This window comes from Bos javanicus, chromosome 3, assembly GCF_032452875.1.
Source record: "Bos javanicus breed banteng chromosome 3, ARS-OSU_banteng_1.0, whole genome shotgun sequence".
Classification (NCBI taxonomy): Eukaryota; Metazoa; Chordata; class Mammalia; order Artiodactyla; family Bovidae; genus Bos; species Bos javanicus.
In genome coordinates this window covers 89,332,312-89,359,196 of record NC_083870.1, presented here as the reverse complement: position 1 = coordinate 89,359,196, position 26,885 = coordinate 89,332,312, and the positions used below count along the sequence as shown (strand labels likewise).

Below are 26,885 nucleotides of genomic sequence, written 5' to 3'. Positions count from 1 at the left end.
GCATGGCTGTCATTTCTTCAGCGTTTCATTTTTTTTAAATTCATGATTCTTCATTGAAACCTTGTGAGTTGGAGTAAATAGAGATGCCCCCACCATGTAGATCATACGGCCTGAGAAGAAGTAGGCTCTTTATACCCATAGAAGAGGTTCATTTTCAGAGCAGCATCCTGGACCTGGCTGGAGTGACATTATCTAATTGTGTTAACATCTTAAATTCTTTAACAATTCACGGTATTTGCTAAGCAGTGATCCGCATCATCTGACAGTAATGAAAACGCCAACCTCGCTGTGCCATGAGCCTTTTCCTCCCCCTTATCAACTGTTAAGGCACAGGCTGGATCACCAGGCACCTTCCTGGGTTGGTGTCGAGCTGGCATCAGTGTACCCCAGTGTATCTGGATTCTGTTTGGCTGCACGGTATTGGTTTGCCAGAGGCTGGCAGTAGAAAGGTGAGTTGGGAGAGAATCACGGAATGCCACAGACAGGACAAGGCACACAGCTATCGAAGCCAGCTCACTTATCCTACCCAAGACACAAGGAAGGTTACAAGAAGCACACACTTGCCCAAAGATACAGCTTGGGGTAGAGAAGGCAGGATTAGAACCTCAGGCCAGGACTCTGCGTAAATCCACTGGGTGTGCCATAACAATGATGATAAAAATACTTGCTACTCTGTGAGGGTTGTGATGTTTTAGTACCTGTACCACTGAATGCTTTTTATGATCCTTAGCCTGAGATAGTTGAGGAAACTGAGGCACAAAGAAATAAAATGACTTGCTCATTGGCACAAAACTAAGACGTAATCAAGCTGCTCTCTGGATTCCTACTCCAGAGTGTTCTGCTACAACCACTAATTTGTTTTTCCCTTTGACTACGTGAAGCTTTGAGCCACATTCTGGCTGCTACTCTACCTGTTGTGGGAGGCTTTACAACTGCTCTATCTCTGGCCTGCATTTTCTTCTGATCTTAATTTTCTAATTTTTTTATCCTTGTTCCTAAAAAAATTTAAATGCACGTACTCCATTCAGTTTTAGTTCAATAAACCATACCCAAAACTATGTATCAGAGCTGGGATATACATACATGAACACACGAAGGAGCGAATGAACGAAAACAGAAAAAGCGGGTGACATGCTAGAAAAATAACAGGCTTGTATTCAGTTCTACCCTTCTGTCTATTTTCTTTGTCTTTGAATCTCATTTTCATTATCTGTCAAACAGGTCTAACAAAACTTGCCATAAGCATTGTTAGAGTATGGAAATAACACATATAAAGCATGGAGAAGGTACATATTATTGGCATCTAATAATGGGAGGCTATTGTTAGTGGTAGTAATAGTAGTGATATAAACAAAGAGGCCTGTTGACTGCAACTGAGGTGGTTTCTCTGACAGCAGAAACAAGGCATCAGTTGTTCTCAGGGGTTTATGTCTCCAGAGAAGGACACTCACGTGAGTTGGTCGATGGCGTGGTAGAAGTCACAGGTGTCAAGTTCAACTGGGAGATGTCAAAGTCATCACAGTCATCCGTATCCTGTGCCACCCCGACTTTGTTGAAGTAACTGGAGAAGGCCTCTGAGGTGCAGGTGAGGGAGGGCTGGTCAGGTTTGCGGGAGGGCACAGGTGGAGGCTGGGCCATCTGGAAATCCTTAAACATTTCTTTTCCCATTTTCTGCCTGGGCTTGTCGGTCTGTGGACTTGACCTGGCGGAGTCACCCGTGGCTGGGACAGTTGCAAGGGGAGTGAGGGGACCTTGGAACATGGCAGCTGGCAAAGGCATAACAGTTTGTGTGGGCATGAAGGCGGCTGGCGGAAACTGCCCGGCCACAGCGGGCCAGGGCTGCTGAGCGGCAGGGAAGAGACCCGGCTGGCCCCATGCGATGGGCTGAGCCCCCGGCATCACCTGAGCGACTGGCGGCTGAGCACCCATGGCGATCTGCTGTTGGACAAGGGGCTGCTGGCCCCAGAAGGATGGGAGGACGGCGCCCATAGCAACATAACCTGCAGGCGTGAAAAAGAAGAGTCAGGAGCCCTGGGCAAGAAGCATTCAGGGAGTCAAGTGATTGGCAGAAAGGTATCAAGTGACTACTCAGTCTCAGGCTGTGTGCTAGGTTGCAAAGGGGAGTATAACAGAAGTCCCTGCTCTCCCGGGGTCTGCCTTCTACAGTTGTGATCAGGAAAACTGCTCTAAGGAGATGACTTGTAAGTAGAAACTAGAATGCAGTGAGGGAGCAAGCCAGGCAGGCATTTGGGGGTACTAATAATAATGGTATAGTTCTTAGAGTAGTTACAGTCTTATCATTCTTAAAGGTTTCTGACATCATACAGCTCAGGAACCAGTGTGCTCAGTGGGAAGGGCAGAGTGCTGGAAACAGGCACATCTGGGTTTGAATCTTGCTTCCCCTTCTTGCTAGAATGAGGGCATCCCCATTGCTTCTGCTAAGAGTCAAGCTCTTTGTTGTAAAATCAGGCTACATCTTCCTTCTCCACATCAAAACCGTGTGCAACATGATTGAGACCAAGGTTGAAACTCAGACTGCCACTTCTTATCTGTGGAATCTGGGGAGAGCTTAAGAAGGTCTCTAAGCCTCTCCTTATCTGCAAAATGGGCAGAAAATACCTTTTGCCTTGTTGGGTTAAAGACTGAGATTATACATTTAAGATATAGAGAACTGTGGCTGACATAAAATGAATATTGAGTAAATGTTAACCATTAGTATGATTTGAATCACAGCCTATAAAATTACTTAACACCTTCCTTGATATGTAAAAAACAGGCAATAAAACGTAGTTCTAGGTATTATTATATATTATTGTTATACCAATCTTAGAGATTAAAAAATGTAGCTTAGTAATCTATTTAGGAATACCACATACCGTGGCACAGATGGGTCACTGCAAAACTCCAGGGAGGGTACTCACTTACGTTACCATAATTTTTTGCTACAGTGAGATATAATCATTTTAAAAAAAGTACAGTGATGCTCTATACCATAATAACAAATCAACACAATTTCCACTTATTAAGTGCTTACAACATGTTAGGTATAGCATTAGGTGCTTCACATCTTCACAAAATGCCTGCAGGTATCATTATCTCCATTTTAGGGAGAAGGTGATTGGTGCTCAGAGAGGAAAAGTAATTCGCACAGGGTCACACAGTGGACATTAAGCTGAAATCAGGGTCTGAACTGAGGCTATCTGTCCCCAGAACCAGCATTCTCTCCACTGCCCCCTACTACCTCGCCCAGATGGCCAAGACTGACTTCTGATCTTAGCAGAGTCCATAAAGTTAGTCCAACCATCAGATATTTTAGCTTACTGTGGGCCTGGAGGAGACTCCCATGTCCTTCCAGGGGTTCCCGCCCTTCTCAGGGTGCAATCAAGCCCAGGAGACAGACGGCCAGTGTAGGCAGAGTAGAGGATGAAGACTGATCTCTCAGAATAAGCATTTTTATAGCCACCAGAAGGAATTTGCAGGTACAGAACGGTAGGACCAGGAAAAAAGAGGGTGGATGTGTGGTTTCCTAGCAGCTTCCAAAATGACCTGGGTTGCATTGATGACTCTGGTGAACCCAGAGAAATGACACGTGGGCTGCCTCACCCATGCGCTAGCCCCAGATCCACCTGCCCTTCAACTGATTCATAAGAGATGCAGCCAACTTTCAAAGCCAGTCCATTTCCTTACAAGGTGAGAGGAGGCTCCAGAAGGGTGGATACAGAAACACAGGCTTCCTGCTAATTAATTTGTTCAATACTTTTATGGAACGAGGCAGGAGTGGCAACAAACAAAATAGACAATACCCTTATCAGATCACCTTGGTCCTAGTGCAAGGAAATGAGACACATACTGACACTCTACTTTTCCTCTCTGAGCACCAATCACCTTATCCCTAAAATGAAGATAATGATATCGACCCTGCAGGGATTTTGTGAAGCACCTAATACTATACCTAACACGTTGTGAGCACTTAATAAGTGGAAATTATATTGTTTCTGTTATTATGGTATAAAGTATCACTTGTGCTTCTTTTAAAATCATTATATCTCTCTGTAGCAAAAGGTGAAGAGGCTTGGTGCTGACAGCTTGCTTATGTTGCCTGTCACAGAATAATACAATGACTTCAATGTAACAACAAAGAATTCTGCAACTTCGTTTTTCTAATTTTCCCATTGACTTTGACGGGTAAGACGCTTACTCCTTGGAAGGAAAGTTATGACCAACCTAGATAGCATATTCAAGAGCACAGACATTACTTTGCCAGCAAAGGTTCATCTAGTCAAGGATATGGTTTTTCCTGTGGTCATGTATGGATGTGAGAGTTGGACTGTGAAGAAGGCTGAGCGCCAAACAATTGATGCTTTTGAACTGTGGTATTGGAGAAGACTCCTGAGAGTCCCTTGGACTGCAAGGAGATCCAACCAGTCCATTCTGAAGGAGATCAGCCCTAGGATTTCTTTGGAAGGAATGATACTAAAGCTGAAACTCCAGTACTTTGGCCAGCTCATGCGAAGAGTTGACTCATTGGAAAAGACTCTGATGCTGGGAGGGATTGGGGGCAGGAGGAGAAGGGGCCGACAGAGGATGAGATGGCTGGATGGCATCACTGACTTGATGGACGTGAGTCTCAGTGAACTCCAGGAGTTGGTGATGGACAGGGAGGCCTGGCGTGCTGCAATTCATGGGGTCGCAAAGAGTCGGACACGACTGAGTGACTGATCTGATCTGATCTGAATGGTTCCTGGTGGGAGCTCTACTGCCTCCTAGGGGATGATTAGAAAATCCTGGGGTGTGTTTTGATTGTCAGGAAAACTTGGTGGGGTGGGGGGCAGTACTGACATTTAAGGGTCAAGAGCATTGATACTAGACCTCCTATAATATGGGAGATGACGTGCATGACAAACAATTTGTGATAATTTGTGTGTACTTTGAATCACGTGGAAATTTAAAGTTTCTTGGCACAGTTTTAATTCACTTAATTTTTCAGAAATGCATACACTGGGGAAGATTATACTTTGTTTCTTTGGAGCATAGTCAAGAGTTGATCAACAACTTGGAAAACTGTGGTTCCTGTTCATGGCATTGGAGACAGCGTTAACACTCCTATTCTGGTTGGTCTGTTCTATTGTTGCCTTTAGGTACACACATCTGATCACTTAGTATGTGTTCTAGTGTGGTGGTGGTGGTGGTTTAGTCGCTAAGTCATGTCCGACTCTTGCAACCCCATGGACTGTAGCCTGCCAGCATCCTCTGTCCATGGGGATTCTCTAGGCAAGAATACTGGAGTGGGTTGCCATTTCCTTCTCCAGGGGATCTTCCCAACCCAGGAATCAAACCCAGGTCTCCTGCATTGCAGGCAGATTCTTTAACAACTGAGCTATGAGGAAAGCCAGTGTGGTGGCACCTGGGTATTTCCTAATGGAAAAACATATCTTTTTATTATAAATTTGCTTTTATTTCTTCTTTCTACTACAGCTAAGACACTATATTGATTTTTGAACAACTGTATAGATATTTTATATTCTTGATGAATTTCATTTCACGATAGTAAAGGAGATATCATAGATCCTTAACATAAAGAGGGGCACTGAGTCTGACAGGGTGAAGACTTGCCCATGGATTTTCCTACCATGCCAACCCTGATGCCCATTTTGGTAAATGGATGGAAGGTTTCAGTCTCCAGTCAGACTTTTATGCTTGGCTTCCATCCCACCCTCCTCACTGCCACCATATTCTAAAATGCAAATACGGTTGTCCCTTGAATAATGCTCAGGTTAAGGGCACTGAGTCCTGAGCAATGGAAAATCCACATGTAACTTAGAGTTGACCCTCCATGTACCTGGTTCTGTACCCATGGAACCAACCAACCTTGGATCATACATAGTACTCCTGTAGTATTTATTGAAAAACATCCACATATAAGTAGACCTGTGCAATTCAGGCCTTTATTGTTCAAGGGTCAGCGGTACAGTGCTTCACCACCTAGAAAATGATGCCCAGAGAACTTAGCTTATCTTGGGGCTATGGGTCAGCCCCTTTTCACCTCTTCACCCCTATTTCCCATTTGCTCTCATTGGCACCCTTCCCTGCAGCAGTTGCAACGTGCTCCCTCTTCTCTGCTGGCCTACCTGCATGGAAACCCATCCCTACTTCTCCACATGACTGTCCCTCCTCTGCTCTTGGAGACTCAGGTCAGCATCACCTCTGCCCTCTACGCCCAGTGGCTCTCCTCTGGTCAGGCACAGGTCCTTATGTTCATCTCTCTCGTGGTGCACATCACAGTAAAAAGTTAGTGTTGTGACTGCACAGTGATTTTGTCTTCTCTCATTAGACTGGAGAGCCCCTGTGAGTAGGAACCTTTTATCTCTTTCTGCCTCCCCCATCTGTGTCCAGCACAGTCGTGGACACACGTCCACTGCTCCATAAATGCTTAAGGCTGGAGAAAGGCTCTAGATAGAGGTGAGTGAGTCACGGTGGAATAAACTCACTGCATTTTTCTAAGTGTCCAAGTCAACTCCAGCAACCATACGAGCTATGATCTCGGATCAGTCAGTCTACTGCTGGTGGCAGGCTTTTCCCCCCCTGTCCTTTTTTCCCTTTTATCCACAAGGAACCAACAGATGGGCTGTACACACTTTTCTGGAGAGAGCTGTTAGCATGTCTCCCTGGCTTCATGCCATCTGCTTCAGACCAAAGTACAATATTCAAAAGAAAAAAAAAGACAGCAAGGGTAATTAGGTATCATGTTTGGGAACTTGCAGGTCTCACTTGCTTTTCCTGAGGGGGGTCCCGGCAGTTTCCCCAGACCTGTGAGCTCAGGCTCTCTGGCCACGTGGCATCGTGTGTCCCTGACAGGACATCTCAGTGGCAGGGCTGCACTAGCATTAGACATGGAAAGCCGCTGCGCGGCGGCCACTGCGGCCACTTAGCAGCCTAGTAACTGTTTACTCGCTAACGTTCAACAGCAGAGGAAGGAGGTGCCAGTGAGCATCTGTTTATGCCACGAAGCTCAGATCAATCATAAATCTCTCTCTGCCTTGCAGTTAGATTTTTTAAAGTGTTGAAAACTGCAATTTATAAGCAGATGCTGCACCTGGGAATACCCTCATTATTTAGGGGGGAAAAAAAAGGCAGACTAAAAGGTAAGAAAACACTGAAAACGGAAGGATTTCTCCCACATATATACAGAACTTGCGTGGTACCTCTCATCTACATTATGTCACTTGCTGCATCTGTTCAAAAGTAGTCCTCCTGGGTGGCGAACACTGTCTCTGGAGATTCAGTGAAGAACAAGACAGTATTAAAAATAAATAAAATAAAATAAAATAAATCCTTACCCTAGTGGAGCTCACGTTGTTTTTGTGAAGCTGATCCTTCAACAAATCTCTGGGGTGGCTGTTATCACTAGCTCTTTAACTGGGACTTCCCTGATGGTCCAATGCCTAAGACTCTATGCTCTCAATGCAGAGAACCTGGGTTTAACCCCTAATCAGGGAACTAAATCCCACCTGCCACAAATAAGATCTGGCACTGCCAAATAAATAAATATTGAAAAATATCTCTTTAATCTGCATACGAGGAACTGACAGCTTCCAGAGTGGAAGGTTTGACGTGGCTACCCAGAGTATCTATCCAGATAGAAGAGTCAGGATCCCTGGTGAGTAGGGCAGAGAACTTTTACTGAGTATTTACTTATGTAAATACTGCCAGGTACTGTTTTAAATGTTTTACTACATGTGATTAATTCAGGAACAGCTCGATGAGGTAGAATCATCATCCCCATTTTACAGATAAGTTCCCTGAGGCTCTGAAATTATATAGCTGAGTGTCACCCAGCTGGTTAGTAGAAGGGTCTGTATTTATATACTCTCCAGCCCTTCAGGCCAGCTCTGCCATGTGCTCAGAAGGCCAAAAACCTAAACTTTATTACATGCTATTTTTTTTTTAAAGGGAGCATCCCAAGAAGGAAAAGGAAAAAAAAAAAGTAAAAACAAGACATATTTTCTTCTACTTTAGATGTCAGAGTAATAATAATACTAGCATTTTCTACACAAAGGATTTACAACATGCCAGCATTTTTCAGAAGCACTGGATTTTATTTCATTTAATTCTCATGATATTGTTGCAAGGTAAGTATTATTTTAAATTCAGTTGTAAAAATGAAGAAACTCTGCCTCTGACTGGTTAAGTAATTTTCCCAGGAGTCTAAAGCTTATAGATAAATGGCTGAACCAGGGCTCAAACTCAGCCTGTTCACTGCACTACACACCCCAGGTCATTTCCCACCTCCCTGTCGCTGGCAGGGCAATTAGGGACAGTGAGATGGAGATTCAACAGCTGCAGAGATTTTTAAGGCCAGTTAAAGGAAGAAGAAGGCAGACAGTTTAACACTACCTGAAGCCCAGTTTTGTTTCTCGGCAGAGCTTAAGTAGAGTAAGAAAGCAAAAATATGCTAACTGAAATCAATTTTAGACTTACATTGTAAAAACTGAAATCTTGGAGGTAATCTATCATTTTTTTAAGCAGCTAAAGAAACAGAATCTGAATGGGTGGAGTGGTTTGTCCACAGTGTGCAACATGGCTGATCAAGTGGTAAGTTGTAAAATAGAGTTCTTTAAAGCCATAACCTGGCCCCGGCTGGGCAGAGGGCCCAGAGTACAGGCAGGTCCTTAGGCATTTTAGTCAAGTGTAAGGGCCAGACCTGAATCCAGCCCCTCTTGCTTACAGAGAAAGGGGGTGGAGGCTGGGAGGGGCCACTGGGAGTACTCTTGACCCTGACACATTCCTGGCTCATATCACATGTTTGCATGAGCCCCTCCTCCTGACCATCACCTCCATTCACACCTGCCCTGCTCCACATTTCCTTCTGTTCGTACCACTCATCCACTATTCCTAACAGATTATGATAAGTTACTCATTTTCATGTTGTCCTTCTCCGCACTTGCAAGTAAGCTCTCTGCGGCCAGGGGTCTGTGTCTATTGCAGTCACTGACACACCCCAGACACCTCGAATAGGACCTGGCTCACAGTGCATACTCAGTGAAAATTTATGGCATAAACATGCCTGAAAATGAGTAAATTTGGTGCTTAGAGGTCCCATCCTCTGTCCCAGTATATCTTCACGAATCAAATGGGACAAAGCATGGTTATTCTGAATGCAAGGCTGACAGCTCTGATGGAGAACTATTATTCTTACTTAAAACAACAGATTCCGTTACTCCCAAGGACATTTCAATATCCAGTTCAGGTAAGGAAAACTATTGCCACTGTTCCATTATAGGTTTGGGTGAAACAGCTTTGATTGGGAAGCTTAGTAATTAAAGACATTTCTAGGCTACCTATAGATTCTCAACTGTGAGTTAGACATATTAGCTACCAACCTCTGTTGCTTCTAGAAGTGATCCTTCAGCTCAGGAGGAATAACTATTTCAGAACAGAGTATGAAATTTTAATTTTACTTTAAGTAACAATAAGGTTTATATTTGGTGGCAAGAATTTGTTTCTAACACTATATAATTAAAAGTAGTTATTTATAGAAAAATGCAAGAAATTGATATTTTAAAACATACCAACTCCATCCTTTATATAAATAAAGTAGAAAAAGATAACGCCACATATTTCAAATATGTAGTTAAGGAAAAAAAAGTCTTTAAGAACCCTGGTGTGCAAACAGCATAAGTAACACCACTTATCTCTGACTCAATGGGCGTGAATTTGAGCAAATTCTGGGAGGTAGTGAAGGACAGGGAAGCCGGGCATACTGCAGTCCATGGGGTCACAAAGAGACAGATATGACTGAACAAAACCAACAGCAAAACACCACCTTTGGCCATGTCCAGGTAGAATGGGCTGACTTCATGGACTGCCTAATGCCATGGAAACAAGATGCCTCAGACCCCACCGATGTGCACCTGTAACACTGTTGCTATATGTATTTTTACCCTGTTGTAAAAGAATATTTGGAAAACAGAACAAATACTCTCTAAGTCACTAAGCCCCATTGCAGTTCACTGTTCACTGTCAGCAGAACTCCTAAGTGTTCCTCTTTGCATGGGGAACCTCCCCTTCCCTGGGCCTCCACCCCTTCTATCACTCAGATCTCAAGAGGTCGGTGGAGCATAGCTGCCCCTTCCCCACCCACACCTTTCCCACATCCAACTGAGCTGACAGTGTCAATCAGGATTTGCACGGATTCACACAGCTGTGTGCGCACTGAGCTCCCCAAAGCTATACATCTGGAATCTTGACCTTTCAGGTTCAAGACATGACTGGTTTCCAGCCTCCCGCATACCAGAGCTCGGTAAGCATACTACCCCCTGCCCTGGCGGCTTCTCAGCGTCACAGGGAGAGAATGGTCGTCCCAGAGGTGTCTGGCATAGCCTGGCAGCTGGCTCAGTCAGCCTTTTCCTTCTCTTGGTGGACGGAGGTGGGAGGAGGTGGAAGGCGCTTACCTGAGGGTACAGCAGCAGTGCCAAAAGGTAGGGAACCACACACGTCTGCACTCGCCGGAAGTGCGTGAGATGAAGACGGGATAAAGGCATCACCTGGAGTTGCAGGAGTCTGTCAGACAGAGAGGCGGAGGGTGTGAGGCTCCTGGGAGAGCCTGATCGCTGACCAGCGTGGGAGGCAGCAGGCCCAGAAGTTAAGCGGGGAGGTGCTGCAGAAGCAAGCCCTGGTCCTGGCCACTTTTTGTGAATTGCAGACCATGAGCTGCTATGTATACAGAGCATGAAATGAGAAAATCAATACCTATCTCCAGAGCTGCTGAGAGGCTTCAGTGAGATCATGCATTTAAATCACTTAGTACTATGCTGAAGCACAGAACAGGTGCTCAGCTAACACCGGCCAGCATCACGACTATTTAGCTTGAGCCCATACCCTCTGGGGGTGTCTTCAGGCCCTCAATTTATCCCATAATATCTGGCTTTCGTCCTTTAGAAGTTAATTCAAACTGACATACACTCACTCAGGACCTACTGTGCACCCAGCTCAAGGCTGTCACTGAATACATGGTCAGTAAACAGGCGTTGACTAAATAAATAAAGATTAGCAAGTGGAACAGAGACCCTTGGGGTCCTTGTGCCTCCCAGAAGAATCCTGCCTGAACCTTCACTTGCAAAAAGAAGCAAATGTTCTCAAGAAGATGATAAAAATGATGCTAGAGTAGCTGCCAACTCTAGATCCTGGCCCACGCTGGAATTTCAGAAATGTCTGCTCCATGACGTGGTGGGTAAGGTGAGGGCTACTGAAATCAAAACTTGAGTACTTGTTTCTTTAAGGTCCGTGCCTTTCCAGAAACCTCTTGCCTACAGAGTATGCATATTTGATGACATAATATCTTTATCTCTTTCCCCTTGGAATAGATTGGGGCAAGCAATTAATCCTGAAACCATGGCAATTAGACAAGGCCATTTTTAGATTAGCAGCTTGCAGGAGGCATAGCATTGTTCTGAGGATTATTAAACACCCATTTGGATGGCACTCAGGTTCAGGGCCAGAAACACAGCCATGAGCTGCTGCATTAAGCACGTTAGACCATAATCAATGCCGTTTGCTTTCTTCCAGTGTGACCTTGGGTGAGTCACATGCCCTGTCTGGAACTCAGTGTGTTCATCTGTAAAACGAAGGTGCTAAATAAGGCTAGAAGATCACTCCAGACCTTTCTAGCTCTATGGCCCCATGGTTCAGAAATGCAGCTGCCTTCCCTGGAAGGTGGGAGAGAAAGCCTTACTAGAACCAACCAGCATCCCTGGAGATAGGAGCTGCTGGCCCCTCCTTCACGGCTGCTCTGGGTACCAGGTGTTGGAAGCAGGGCAACTGTGTTCAGATTCCCTGGCGGCAGCTGTGGGCAGCAGGCTCTCCTGCCATCTGTCCTCAGTGAGGTTACAGCCTTTTCTCTGGGAGGCGCAGCTTGCCAATGAACCGTAGCACCATCCCTGGGTTTGCGCTAAACGTGTGGTCCCCAGAGGGGCCGCCCCCTCCCAGCAGCTTCAGCGGGTGCAGCTGTGGCTGACTGCTCTCTGCCCACTTCCGGGGAGTGGACTGGGCAGGAGCTGGAGGGGCTAGCTTGGCTTTTTGCCGTGGCTGCTGGGTTGCCTCTGAATGCCTCCCATTCTCAAAGCACTGGGATTTTATTTTGCTTCGGCTCCCTGTGAACTCTGCCCTAGTGCAAGCAATAACTGAGATAGCATGGCTGAAACTAGAGTTGGGAATCCAAAGCTTCCTGAGAAGCTCAGGGAAGCCGGCAAGCAAGTGGGAAGGGAGGAGGAAATGAAAAGAGGAAGAAAGGAAGGAAAGAAGGGAATAAGACAGGAGACAGCTGAAAGGTCTGGGGGAGAAGAGGCTTCCTTTACTGGGTTGACCACCTGGCTGTGCGGGTTCTGGGTAGGAGATGACAAATGTCTCATCTCATCTGCTGCCTCATGGAGCTTCTCACCCATATTCCCAGGTGGACCTTGTACTCCTTGCAGGCAAGGACCACATGCTGCTCCTGTCTCTTTCCACTGCCCAGCAAAATGGCAAGCACCCCAGTCAGAGTCTGTAACTGCTGATGCATGATCTCATTTATTTCTCAAAACAGAGCATGCATCATAATTCCTTTTTTTTTTTTTTTTTTAAAAAGCAGAGGAAATTGACATTTAGAATTGCTAGTTAATATGCCCAAATCACACAGCTGGAAGAGTCTGAGTTGAAATCCACCAGCAGCTTCATTTTACCCAAAGTCCATATATTTGTCACCATGAAACTGAAGAAGGAAAGGAAAGAGATGCAGGGCTCCAAGCACAGTGCATACTTACAGGGGGAGAGGTTATATCAGGAGGGGTGGACATGTCCCCAAAAAGTTCTAATTGGGTCACAGCCTGAAAAGACAAAAAGATAATGATGTAACCACAAGGGGAGCTGATGCTGCTGGGCAATGCTTTAAAAACAGTATGATTTGAGGACATGCATTTCCCTTTTTCATCATGACTGTATAAACAATAAACCCAGTTGGTCATTACGATACTTCTTGATCCCAAAGACAGCAACTCAGATACAGCCAGAATCAGTTATTGTTTCAGTGTGCCTGGCTGTTTATCTGGGCTTAGTCAAGCAGATCTGGGCTTAGCCACCTTGCATAAGCAATAATAATACCATTTTACACATATTTACCATCCAATGTCAGCACTGTCTCTCTTCTCCAGGAGACAAAGGCAAGAGGTAACTTTATCATTTGCTTCTCTTTCCTGAGTATATCCACATGTTACAAAATGCTTTTCCTGTACCAAGTACAGCAAGTCACCACTTCACGGCCACTTCTCAGTAAATATCACTGACCCTGAAAGGTATGAACTGTCATCCCCATTTTTACAGACGAATAAACTGAGTTTCACAGAGGTCACCTCAAGACCACCTAGGCCAGGACTTGAATTTTCTGCATGAAGAGCAGGCAGTCAAATGACAGTCCTCAAAAGAATCCATCTTCAAGATAAAAAATACAGTTGGAGGAGGAGAAAATGTATCATTTAATACTAGGAAGGGTATCAAAAACAACCCAGTATATACACGATTAATCACTCCGAGGAGCTCTATCACTGTGGATACTATATCAACTGTATTCCCATCCATCATCCCTCAGTGTCTGAGCAAGGCCAGCCAGAGCAGTGGGAGAAGCCCTTTAAGATACACTCAGAAATTAATCAGTATACACTTCCAGCTTCAGAGTCTGCAAGAGGTCTATGGCCGGGAGTCAAATAGCCTGACTTAAAGTATATAATCATGTGTTTTGTGCAAATTTGCCCACCGCAAAAAAACAAAAACAAAAAACCTTTCTCCTCATCTTCAGATTTTAAGTAATAGTTTCTAATCAGGGGACTGAAAAACACCACTGGGAGAGTCTGTCCTGGCAGACAGGACTCCTGCCCTAGAAATTTGTTTTAACCAGGCAAAGTGGGACACCGAGATTCATACGAAGAAAGGAATATTCTCCGCTACTGACAAACTTGGGAACTCTAGGCCCAGGAAGAGTTCCATCCCTGGGGTTGCATCTTCTACCACTGATAATCTCTGCAGCTCCTCGGGGCCACTTTTCTCTTACCTGGACATTAGAGATGGTAATATCTCCTTTGGAGATTTATTGATTATATTACTAGAAGGACTCTGAAGTTTGGGTAAGCTTGGTTGAAAAAGGCACAAAAGATTACCTTTTTTTTTTTTTTTTTTTTGCTGAAAAGCAAGCACCTTAGCCTGATAAACTCACTTTCAATCCTTCTTCAGGTTTCAGATTGAATAAATGGTTCCTGGCACACAGTAGGGCCCTATACATATTAATTTCTTTCCTAACTACATAATTTTGGGGGGCTCCAAAATCACTGCAGATGGTGACTGCAGCCATGAAATTAAAAGATGCTTACTCCTTGGAAGAGAAGTTATGACCAACCTAGACATAATATTAAAAAGCAGAGACATTACTTTGCCAACAAAGGACCATCTAGTCAAGGCTATGGTCTTTCCAGTAGTCATGTATGGATATGAGAGTTGGACTATAAAGAAAGCTGGGTGCCAAAGAATTGATGCTTTTGAACTATGGTGTTGGAAAAGACTCTTGAGAGTCCCTTGGACTGCAAGGAGACCCAACCAGTCAGTCCTAAAGGAAATCAGTCCTGAATATTCATTGGAAGGACTGATGTTGAAGCTGAAACTCCAATACTTTGGTCACCTGATGTGAAAAGACCCCGATGCTGGCAAAGATTGAAGGTGGGAGGAGAAGGGGATGACAGAGGATGAGATGGTTGGATGGCATCACTGACTCAATGGACATGAATTTGAGTAAACTTTGGGAGTTGGTGATGGACAGGGAAGCCTGGCGTGCTGCAGTCCATGGGGTCACAAAGAGTTGGACGTGACTGAGTGACTAAACTGAACAACATAATATGCTGGTACACACTGGACAACTATAAGGTGTTAGGCCCTGTGCTGGGTGCTAGGAACATATTTAGGAGGAATGTCAATTTTCAGCCTTCAGGGAGCTTACAGTCTAGTGGGGACAATCCACAGATATAATAATAAATGTTTACTTGTCTTTGGGAAGACTTATTTAGCATGTGAGCAATATTTTATATTATTTGGTGAAACAGCGCCAATCCTTAGGCTCTCTCCCAAACCCACAGAAGGCATAATTCTATTTAATGCATTCCAAGGAGGTTTCTGGGATTCCTGGCCCTTGAAGCTCAATGCTTTGCAAATGGCCCATGACTGTTTTCAGTGGTATGAAAATATTAAAATGAAGTTAATAATTAAGTTGCACAATTTACATTTCAAATGTGGTGAACTCGTGGCACACTTTTACTAACATCATAAATATAATTTATTGGCTAATTTTCTCCGTAAGCACAACTTTTAAAATAACCTTCATTCTTGAGCTACAGACTCTCCTCTTGCCAGATGATTTCCATTCAAGGATTAAACGAGAAAAAACATGCGGAGGCATAAAACTTAGATTGTTATTTCATTCCATTCGACTTGCTGCTTAAATAGAACCTTGAGTTAATTAAATTTTATAGAAAAAGGGGATTCTTAGGCCATAAAATTAAAAATAATTCTAATAACAGTATATGATTGAGGATCTGGAATAATATCTATTTTCACAGCCCCTCTCCCCCTTGTTAACCCTGGTTCTTTTATTTGTAACTTAAGAAGCCATGTTCCATCTGATAATATTGTTGTAATTAATCATTTTAACAGCCTCATGAGAATAGAACTAACCATTCACATTTGTAGAGCACTTGATAGTTTATAACGTATTTTCCAACCATTACTGTAACATTGGATGCTCCCTGAACTCTGTGAAGTTGGAGCACAGGAATCTCTTCCACTATCTCTAGTTTGCAGATGAGCTAATAGAGGCCTGAAGGTAAGGTGACTTGCCTCTGATCGGTCAGCTAAAAAAAGCTGGGCTTGACCCATAGACCAAGCAGCACTTTGTTTATCCATGTGTCCCTTTACCCAGCCCTACTTAGCCCTCCTTCATGGTGGAAGCCCAGCCCCACAATATTCTCTAACCAGAAGCCAGGGTTTTTATAAGGCCTGCCATGATTCACGTCCCTCTGAAGAAGTCATCTCCAAGGTCAACCCAAGATTCCTCCTTGCCTTCCCCTTCCTGGCCCTTCAGACATCTTCAGGTAAAGATGTGGTTGTTGATGGAAGATTCTGTCCCTTCTCTAGGTCCTGGGCATCCTCCAGGGTAAAGAGAGTGACCCTAGAAGCTGCCAAAGCCAGTGAAAAGGATGAGGAGATGCTTGGCTATTGGAGCTCCTCAGTATCTCAATCAGGCCTGTCCCCTCCCAAGCCACTCTTTGTTATGAATCAGTGGTGGTTTTTCAATAACATCTGGAATGCCCTATAGCTGCTGTTTTATAATTAGTCCCCTGGTCCTTCTTTCCACTAAACCTTTGCAAGTAGACTCCTAGACCCTCCCTGCAGAGAAGCTCTGAAAGCGCCATTGATGAATGCAGAGGTGTCCATGACTGACCACCAGTACATATTTACATAGACCCACTTCCTCAGTTTTGGTATTAGGTGCTCCTTCACTTAGGGCAAGCATGTAGTTCCTACTGTACATCGGCTACTGTGCCGAAAGCAGGGGACACAGGGATGCATAAGGCAACTTCCTGCACTGAGTCTCATGAGCTGCCTGTTCTATGGGAAGACAGACCTATAAACACAGTGAGGACCATGTTACAGAGGAGAGAAGCACCAGAGGTCACGAAAGGGGGGCCACCTCAGGGCCTTGGCACATGCTCCTCCTCTGACCAGAACACTCATACCTTCCCCCACTGCCTTTCCTACCGATCTTTCGAGACACAAACTAGATGCCTTTATTTCTTCCTGGGAAGTGTTTTCTAACTCAATTTGTACCCCATCCCACTGCCCCATACAGCTTATGTGAGACCCTTAGATGGACTGTCAGCCTTGGATAGCCTGGTGGCTCAGCTGGTAAAGAATATGCCTGCAATGTGACAGACCTGGGTTTGATTCCTGGGTTGGGAAAATCCCCTGGAGGAGGGCATGGCAACCCAGTCCAGTATTCTTGCCTGGAGAATCCCCATGGACAGAGAGAGGAGCCTGGAATGTCTCAGTCCACGGGGTTGCAAAGAGTTGGACACAACTGAGCAACTAAGCACACAAACTCAAGGGAAAAATACGACGCTTGGTCCCCACCCCTTGAGGTTCTTGATTAGTTGGTTTGAAGTAGTTTACTAAGTCAAAGTTTAAAAATTTTCCTGATGATTCTAATTTGCAGCCCAGGTTGAGAACTCCTGTCCTACAGACTTCCCAAACCCATGTACTCAGGAGTGACAACATTCACTCGCCAACATATTAACCAATCTAAATAAACACTGGCTGCAAACCAGCACCTCTATTCCAGGTGATGTGGACCAAATAGCAGTTTTATCTCCATAGGTGCTGCTGCTGCTGCTGCTAAGTCGCTTCAGTCGTGTCCGACTCTGTGGGACCCCATAGACGGCAGCCCACCAGGCTCCCCCGTCCCTGGGATTCTCCAGGCAAGAACAGTGGAGTGGGTTGCCATTTCCTTCTCTAGTGCATGAAAATGAAAAGTGAAAGTGAAGTCATTCAGTCGTGTCTGACTCTTTGCAACCCCATGGACTGCAGCCCACCAGGCTCCTCCATCCACGGGATTTTCCAGGCAAGAGGACTGGAGTGGGGTGCCATTGCCATCGCCACCTCCATCCCCGCCCCCACACTGGTTTTTATCTCCATAGGTGCACTGAGCAGCTCCTGTTCAGTGCTGAATCTCCACTATACTGTTACACTCCACTCCACTAGGCAATCCTACCCTGCCCTTCTCTACCCATCCCGCCTGCCCTCTCCTTTGCTATGCAATGCCACACTGTTACACTTTGAGCTCCTCAAGGATAGGGGTCGTGTCCTCCTCTCTACTGCATGTCTAACATCTATCAGAATGCCTGGGACACATTAGGAGATTGAAAATATTTGCTGGATGAAATGAAGGGGTGTCATTTCCTCTCCAGCATACATTGTTTCTCTCTCTCTCTCTCACACACACACACGCTCCTACTTTTCGCCCTCACTGCGGGACCCGCCAGGAGTCCCTGAACATCAGCACAGGCTGGCACCAGAGCAGAGCACTGAGGAGAGTGAGGCTGCATAGAGCAGACAAGAATGACCAGAACAACCCTCACTTCACAAGACCATGGAGGCCTTACCTTTGTTGCCTCAAAAATCTCGTCAAAGTCCATCGGCAGGTTTCTGTTCTGTAACCACAAGGCATGACTTATGAGCATGAAATGAGTGATGGGACAATGACGCGAAACCGTTAACCAGGCTGGGCTCTCTTGCGCTTACCGGCGTGGCTGCGGCAAACCGCTCGTCAAAATCTTCAAACGCACGGCCGTTCTGAAAGCGTAAGGGATGATGAATGAGGATGAAGTGAATGACACACAGATGACATGGATTTATGTGCTTAATGATGACATTATCTATGGTTTACACTCTCGTGGTCACAGGAGGCGGGAGTGGTTGCCAATGTGCTGTGAAAACCCTGGAATATGTTCCCAGCATAAACTGATGAGAAAACACATGCCTGGCTAGGAAATGCAAGCCATAGGGAGTTTCTAAGTTTAAAGTCCATCTTCCTGAAATTACAGACCTGACCTGGCCAGTCTCAATGGTGACAGCAGATAAGAGCATGATGTTTACCCTTGAGATTTTTGTTTTAAAAGGAAAAAGTGTTATCCTGTGCTTTAGCCAAACTTAACCTTTGGAGCAGTCTGAACAGCTGGTTTTGTAAGTGCCTCTGTACATACAGCCTTTTCTGCCTGAAATGCTTCTGTCAGCCTGGCAAGCTCAAAGCTCACCCAGTTCCTCAAACCCAGCTGAAAGGCCATCTCTTCTGTGAAGCTTTCTTTGGTCCCCTGAGCTGAAATCCATCCTCTGCGAACAACAGGATATGACCTGTACCCACTACACAGTGATCTTCCTGAAGCAGGGACCATGATGCGTTTGTTCCCGCATCCCCGGCAGGTCATGGGGGATCCGTCCCATGGCAGTGCTCAAAAAAAACACATATGAACGAATAGACGATTTTAAAAATAGGCGGCAGCTGACCAAATCCAATCATTTTGTTAATTTTTCACTTTGTTGTTTATAATTGCTGAGAGCTTTGCTACACCACTCCATAATACCACTGCCTCAGCATCCCCTTTGTGTTGGCCAAGAGGCCTGCAGAGGCCTTGAATTGACACCAGCTTCTCCAGTGAAGTACGTCCTGGATAACAGCCCACAAAGTCACAAGCAAATGTCAGTTCCTGGTCTGACCATCCTAACAGCTCTTATGGCTACACTCTCCCCAGCCTCCCAGGGCTTTGCCTTATGTACCCTTAGATAAGATGCCTTAGACACTTACCAAAACCCTGCTCTTTTGGGTTTGAAATGACCAATCAGGCCTCGGACCAGGAACGCTAAAGCACTCTACCCTGGGGCCCTAATAAAGGCAAGTGCCCCAGACCCTGCCTTGCTCTCTCTGCCTGATTCCTCCCTTCACCTCTGCATATGGCCCTTCCTCCAGGACCTGCACTAATAAACTCTATTTCAACTCCCTGGTGGTCTTCTGTTGAACCCTGGCTTACCATCCAATACCCCAGAGCTTTATTTAAGGAATGTTAACTGAACAAAGTCACAACATTAATACATATTGTAGGTAATATGCATAATATCTCCATATGTACACATTTATTTTTAATGACCATGTTTTTGGTCTATATGTCCAAACTAATTATGCTTGGGATGAATTCCAAGCAGTGTAACAGTAGTCTAAGTCTGATAATATTGACATTAACTTGGAATGATTATGCTTGAACAGAAATACTTGCATTGTTCCCTAATTTTCAGGAGAGCTTCCTGCTGGCCATGGAGGAGTGGAGGAACCGTCAGCCATGACCACTTCCACTCTGTCTGTAGTAAATGTGACTGTACATTAGTCAGCCCAGTCACAGGGTCGCAGAGAAGGGCAACGCACATGCCCGTGCCCACCATGGCAGAGCCTTCAAGCCAAACACCAGCAAGTTCTGTCATCAACCACCTGCTCCCACTAGGTGCTGGCTCGCCAGGATTCAACAGTGGCTGAGAGAAGAGGAGGAAGGATCACGTTGGATAATGGCAGAAATAATAATAATAACAATTATTATTATTTGGCTAGAGACGGGGAGACAGTGTTATCCTGTAACCTCTGGTGTGGCCTGAAAGGTTAAGGTTATGTTGCTACATCCTTTATAAATTCCCACACTTCCTGGGATTTATGGCATAGCCCCTACCAGCTAGCTCTGGGTCATAACTTTTAATAAAAACATTTTTTAGTGTCCAAAATCTCATTACATCTGTCCAATATAAAAAAGCAAATGGCTTCAGAGCATGATGGATGAATTAAATAAATTTGAAAAACAGCCGGTGGTAGAGTCTCATAAAACCCCCAGCATATAATGGAAACATGTGAGGATAGCCAGCACTGGTGTGAGACTGTCACTTTGCTGGTGACAGAAGAGGGAGTCTCTGATGAGGGGTGGGGCCAGGGTGTGAGGAGGTGATTTCCGTAAATCCAGATGGAGACTGGTCCAGACGTGAGCATAAATGTATCTCTTTGGAGTCACACAGATATGGACTGAATCCTGACTGTGCCCCGTGCTGGCTGTGCGACCCTGGACAAGTCATGGAGCCTAGGTTTTCTCGGTGGGACGACAGTGATAACATCATCTTAGGGTTATGGAGAGGATTAACTGAGATGTGTGTGCACTGCTTTGTTTGCTGTTTGGCACACAGAGATGCTTAATAAATCGTAGCTATTATTAGGATCTTCTCAATCAACTTAGCTCACTTCTGCAATGCACAGGCACACATCTTTTAATATTAAGGAACTATTACTATATGATATGGGGAAAAAGGAGAAGTAAAAATATCTTGTGGAAAGCCCCTCTTTAGAAACTACCCCACTTCAGAACATGGACTAGGTCCTGTGTAAAAGGATGCCAAACACTTCCTGCTCTTAGTTCTGAATGCCCAGTCCACTCTTGATCCCATCTTTTCCCTCTTTTCTCTCCTATTGACACAGTCTTGCTGGAGGCATCTTCCCATCCATACCCTTTGTACCTGGCATATATGGTTACATTCCTGTTTTGATACTAGTCATTTCTTGGACTTCCTTCCTCCTGCCCGGGACAGCCTTAAGAATACTCAGGGCACTTCATCCAGCCATCAGAAGACTCTTCCAGTCCCTGCATTTTTCTCTCGGTTGACTCTTAAGGAGGGGAACCTGGAGTCCATTCCCTAGTCTCCCTGCATCCCCAGGTCCTGCTTTACCCACATTGACTATTACAGCTTTTGCTCATTTACCTTCAAGTCTTGTTCTCCCCTTATTAGATATATTCCTCACACTTACTAGCAGAGCATGCATGCAGTTTTCAATTCTGCTCTTAAAATCTCAATATGACAATCTAGTTTACTCACAGCTTCCATTTCTGGTGAAGGTTTAAAAGAAGAGATTCTCTTCTGTTGTTTCAATACAGTTCTAGCCCAAAGCATCATTAAGACACTGAAATAAAGCTTCCACATGAAGTTTACTTTCCCACAATGTATCTAGAGCAGTGGGACAGTATTGTCCCATAGCTGAATAGGGTAACTCTTAAGACAGAGAAGGCAATGGCACCCCATTCCAGTACTCTTGCCTGGAAAAACCCCATGGACGGAAGAAGATCAGATTCATGTTACTCTTGCAGCAAAAGTGAATGGATAAAGAAGTGTGGTACATGCATACAATGGAATATTACTCAGCCATAAAAAGGAATGACATTGAGTCATTTGTAGAGATGTGAATGAACCTACAGACGGCCATACAGAGTAAAGTAAGTCAGAAGGAGAAAAACAAATATTGTATTATTAATGTACATATGTGGAATCTAGAAAAATGGAAGAGATGACCTTATGTGCAAAGCAGCACTAGAGACAGATGCAGAGAACAAATGTATGCACACCAAGGGGGAAAGGGGCTGGAGGGAGGAACTGGGAGATTGGGACTGATATATTTATACTGCTGCTGCTGCTAAGTCACTTGTCATGTCCAACCCTGTGCGACCCCACAGACAGCAGCCCACCAGGCTCCCCTGTCCCTGGGATTCTCCAGGCAAGAACACTGGAGTGGGTTGCCCTTTCCTTCTCCAATGCATGAAAGTGAAAAGTGAAAGTGAAGTCGCTCAGTCGTGTCCGACTCTTAGCAGCCCCATGGACTGCAGACTACCAGGCTCCTCCATCCATGGGATTTTCCAGCCAAGAGTACTGGAGTGGGGTGCCATTGCCTTCTCCGATATTTATACTACTATATATAAAATAGGTAACTAAGGAAAACCTACTGTATAGCACAGAGAACTCTACTCAATGTTCTACGGTAACATAAATGGAAAGGAAATCCAAAAATGAGGGGATATACATATACACAGAGTTGGTTCAGTTTGTTGTACAATAGAAACTAAGATAAGATTGTAAAGCAACTGTACTTCAATAAAAACTATTTTTTAAAACCGGTCTTACCAATTTAAAAAATGTGAGTGGATGAGATGGGACTTGGGGTGAACACATCAAAAAGGATGACAACTTATTTATAGCTGCCAAATCAGAAACCTGCAGTGCTTCTCACCCCTGGCTGCACAGTGTAATCCTAGGGGGGGAAATTTTCCACAGCTACACATACCTGAGCCTAGCCAGCTGAGATTTGGATTCTGTTATCTGGGGTGAGGTCCTGGCATCAGCAGGTTCTAAAAGCTCCCCTGGTGAGTCTAATAGGAAGCCAGACTTGTGAAGCACTGTGCTGGGGAATGAACTCTCTGTAGGAATAATTAGTGAAAGTCCTACTGGGAAAAATGAAGACATCTTGATTGATTACATAATTGATGAATGAATTTCTCCAGCACTCACTCACTGGGTGTTTCCACATGCTGTGTTCTGACTAGGCATTGGATATACAGAGATGACTGATACATGGGCCATGCTTTCTTAAAGTTCAGAGCAGAGCCAGGATATACCATCATTCTAGCGTGGAAGGTGGGACAGGAGTGGCACAGGGAGCTCACAAGGCATCAAGATCTCAATTCAGACAGAACCTAAGCCAGCACTGCAAAAGAATGAATTCAATTATCCATTTAGAAGGCTCAGGAGAAACAGATTAACTTAAGTGATCTGTAAGTGCACCAGGGTGGGCACTATTAACACACCTAGTGATTCCAAGCGTTTGAACTGCGTGCCTTTCCCTGGTGAGTGATTTAACCATGAAGACAACACGCTAATGAAGACTAATTCCCTCTGGAGTATCTAGGAGTTTATGCTCTCTATCACCTTTAGCCAAGAGTAAACAGTCACTTTCCTACTTCTTGGCAGAGAAACAGCAGAAACTCTGTTTGGCAACTGACGAACAAAACAGGGGGTGGAGTTGAGATGCGGAGTAGAAAATGTGTTGTTAACAAATGATTTCTCTCATGAGCACCCCTGTCCAACAGAACTTTCTGTGATGATGGAGAGTCCTACACCTGTACTTCCAATTTGGTAGCCAGTGGCTGCACATGGCTATTGAGCACTTCAAATGTGGCTTGTATGACTAATAAAGTGCATTTTAAATTTTATTTATTTTTAATTAGCTTCACTGTAAATAGCCACGTGACCAGTGGCTACTGTATTGGACAGCAAAGCTCTAGATAAAAGACATAAAGAAAAAAAAAAAAAACACTTCAGCTGCCTGATTTAGGTGCTTTCTAAATACCAGACATATTCCTTCCTTATATAGTCTCTTCTCTTCTTTTAAAGAATATCCTATCTTTGTGTTGATGAGAAAGGTTCTATGGGAGCATTGAATTCTTTGCTATGTCTAGATAGCCATGAATTAAATTCAGTTTGCAAAACCACAGCCTTCTTCTGGATGTAAGTTTTGTCATTGCCTGGGCTAAGCCAGAGCCAAATATTGGTGGGATTTTTTTTTTTTTTTAAAAGGAGGTTAACAATCTTTTAATGAACTTCAAGTGGAAATCCATGGAGCCTTATCATCATTCCAACAGAATGGAACTCCCTTTAAAGGCCAAAATGTCCCAGCCTACTCACATCCGGGGCTCAGTGGTTTTGTGGGACTCAGTGCCTTGATCTAATAGAGGATTTGGTACTGTTTTGTGGCTCTGTCCCTGTAGTGATTGAGAAGTTGGCTCTACTCAAAGCTGGGCTGTATTTCAGCAGTTAACGGCTCTCCTTCTGCCAATTAACATTTTAGGAGGGCCCAAGGTTGTCTAGACAGCTCAAGGGTGGAGGGAAATGCTTAGATCTTATAATGAGAGGTACATCCTCCCTTGAAGTGCACCCAAGTGTAATATATCTGCTAATGCCTGGGACAATGAAATATTTATATCCAACCTTCTAAAAAATGAAGTTGGTTTAAAACAGCCCCCATTTCTCTCCATTTTTCAACTGTGGTAAGAACACAACATGAGATCTATCTACTTACCAAATTTTCAGGTGTATGATACAGCATTATTAGGGGCACAATCTCTATGAGTTAATCTTCTTGCACAACAACCTTAATACCAATTAAATAGCATCTCCCCATTTCCCCTTCCCCGACCTCTGGCAACCACCATTCTATTCTCTGCTTATATGTGTTTGACTACTTTATGGACCTCATATAAGCAATATCCTGCAGTATTTGCCTCTCTGTGTTTGGTTTATTTCATGCAGCATAATGTCCTCAAGGTTCAGCCAAGTTGTTATGGAAACAAGGACAGACTTCTTTTTCAAGACTATATAATATTCCACCACATGTATATAGCACATTTTGTTTATCCATTCATGTGTCAATAGATATTTATGTTGAAATAGCCTTTCTTAACATGCAAGAAGACAGTCAGGATGCCAACTAGAGGTAGAAGGAATTTGCTGGTGCTTTATTCAGGGGCATGTAAGAGAAAGGTAGACTCCTTTCATGAAGATTAGGGCACTACGTTGACCGAACCGGGCTAATGTGAATGAACAGGGGCAGCTGTGGCTATGGACCCTAAATCTGGAGTCTTGAACTTTCCAACTTTAATCTCAGGCCAAGGAAACCAATGTGCATGCTTTTAAAGTGAGAGACGTCATGATTTTAGGAGGGACAGGCCAGGGGCACTGGGAAGACAAACGTTAGCAACAGTGGCTTTCACACGACATGGGAGTAAAGGCCCACCGATGGACGAGTGGGTAAGGAAGACGTGGCACGTTTACATAATGGACTATTACTCAGCCATCAAAGATGATGCCATTTTCAGCAACACGGATGGACCTAGAGATTATCACAGTGATATAAGTTAGACAAATATCATATGATATCACTTACACATGGGATCTAAAAAGTACAAAAAAGAACTTATTTACCAAATGGAAACTGACTCATAGACTTTGAAAACAAACTTATGGTTACCAAAGGGGGAAGTGGGAGGTAAGGGATAAACTAGGAGTTTGCGAGTAGCATATACACACTGCTGCTGCTAAGTCACTTCAGTCGCGTCCGACTCTGTGCGACCCCATAGATGGCAGCCCACCAGGCTCCCCCGTCCCTGGGATTCTCCAGGCAAGAACACTGGAGTGGGTTGCCATTTCCTTCTCCAATGCATGAAAGGGAAAAGTGAAAGTGAAGCCGCTCAGTCGTGTCTGACTCTTAGAGACCCCATGGACTGCAGCCTACCAGGCTCCTCCTTCTATGGGATTTTCCAGGCAAGAGGACTGAAGTGGGGTGCCATTGCCTTCTCTGATATACACACTACTATATATAAAATAACCCCAACAAAGACCTACTGTACAGAGGGGGAATACTACTTAATATTCTGTAATAACTTAAATGGGAAAAGAATCTGAAAAGGTAGACATATGTATACGTATAACTGATTCACTTTGCAGTACACCTGAAACTAATCCAACATTGTAAATAGACTATACTCCAAAAACAGCTTTCAGTTCGAACTTCTGCTTCATCATTGATATATCCTTGGATGAATTCCTTCCTTACTCTGAGCCCCAGTTTTCTCCTCAGAAAAAATAGGGAAAATAATGCTTATAACATGCAATGGCTGAGAAGGTCTATACACATGAAAAGAATTAGCACAGCACCTGACATAGTAACATCTCAAACGATGTCAGTTCCTTTTCCAAAAGTACAGAAAGGGAAGGACAGGTGGGAGGGAGGAAGAGAGGAGGAGGGGGGAAAGGGCGGGGAGGAAGAGATGGCAGGGAGAGAGGAGAAAGAGGGGGAGGAGAGAGGAAAGGAAGAGAGAGAAGAGGAGGAAAGAAAGGACGGGAAGAAGAAAGGGAAGCCATGGGACTGTATGTCTGGTACGTGACTGTGGGCAGGTTCCAGGCTATGGCAAATTTGGGAAACACTAGTCCAGGGAAGGAACAAAGTCACTTGGAAGAGAAGCTAAAGGTGTGACATGATCGTCACATGGCAGACACTAGTCACAGCGGGTTCCTGCTCCTGCACATTTTACCCAAAGCTTAACACTAGCAAGGCTGGACCACTGTGAAGCCCATCAGCCACATCATTCATTCCATCTACCCCATACCCTTCTTTTCTCCACTGCCTTCCTCACATCAATTTCAGACCTCCAGTGGGCGACTCTATGCTTTCAGGCCCATATCTTCTAAAACACATCCCTTATTTTCTTGAAAAATACACCTAAAGATGGGATTGGAGGCACAATTTGCAGGCTAAGATACTAAGCACTAAGTAAGTTGATCTCAGGAAATGATAGTGCCCAGAGTTTGGGGTGATGGTGGTGGTGACACTGATGGCTGTCCTAAAGCTGTCCTAACCT

At 44.6% G+C, this 26,885-nt stretch overlaps 1 protein-coding gene across 9 annotated transcripts in view; it reads right to left on the bottom strand.

Annotated features, from left to right (window-relative positions):
• Positions 1-26,885, bottom strand: part of DAB1 (DAB adaptor protein 1) — a 1,337,206-nt gene that overhangs the window by 18,698 nt on the left and 1,291,623 nt on the right. For 8 of the 9 annotated variants that reach the window (XM_061411797.1, XM_061411794.1, XM_061411799.1 and 5 more), the window contains 5 exons: positions 18,367-18,417; positions 18,228-18,275; positions 12,798-12,860; positions 10,452-10,560; positions 1,452-2,000 (listed from right to left, as the gene is read on the bottom strand). In XM_061411797.1, coding sequence (XP_061267781.1) covers positions 1,452-2,000; positions 10,452-10,560; positions 12,798-12,860; positions 18,228-18,275; positions 18,367-18,417 — 820 coding nt within the window. The remainder of the gene's footprint in view (positions 1-1,451; positions 2,001-10,451; positions 10,561-12,797; positions 12,861-18,227; positions 18,276-18,366; positions 18,418-26,885) is intronic. The other variant, XM_061411800.1, reaches the window with a different exon arrangement.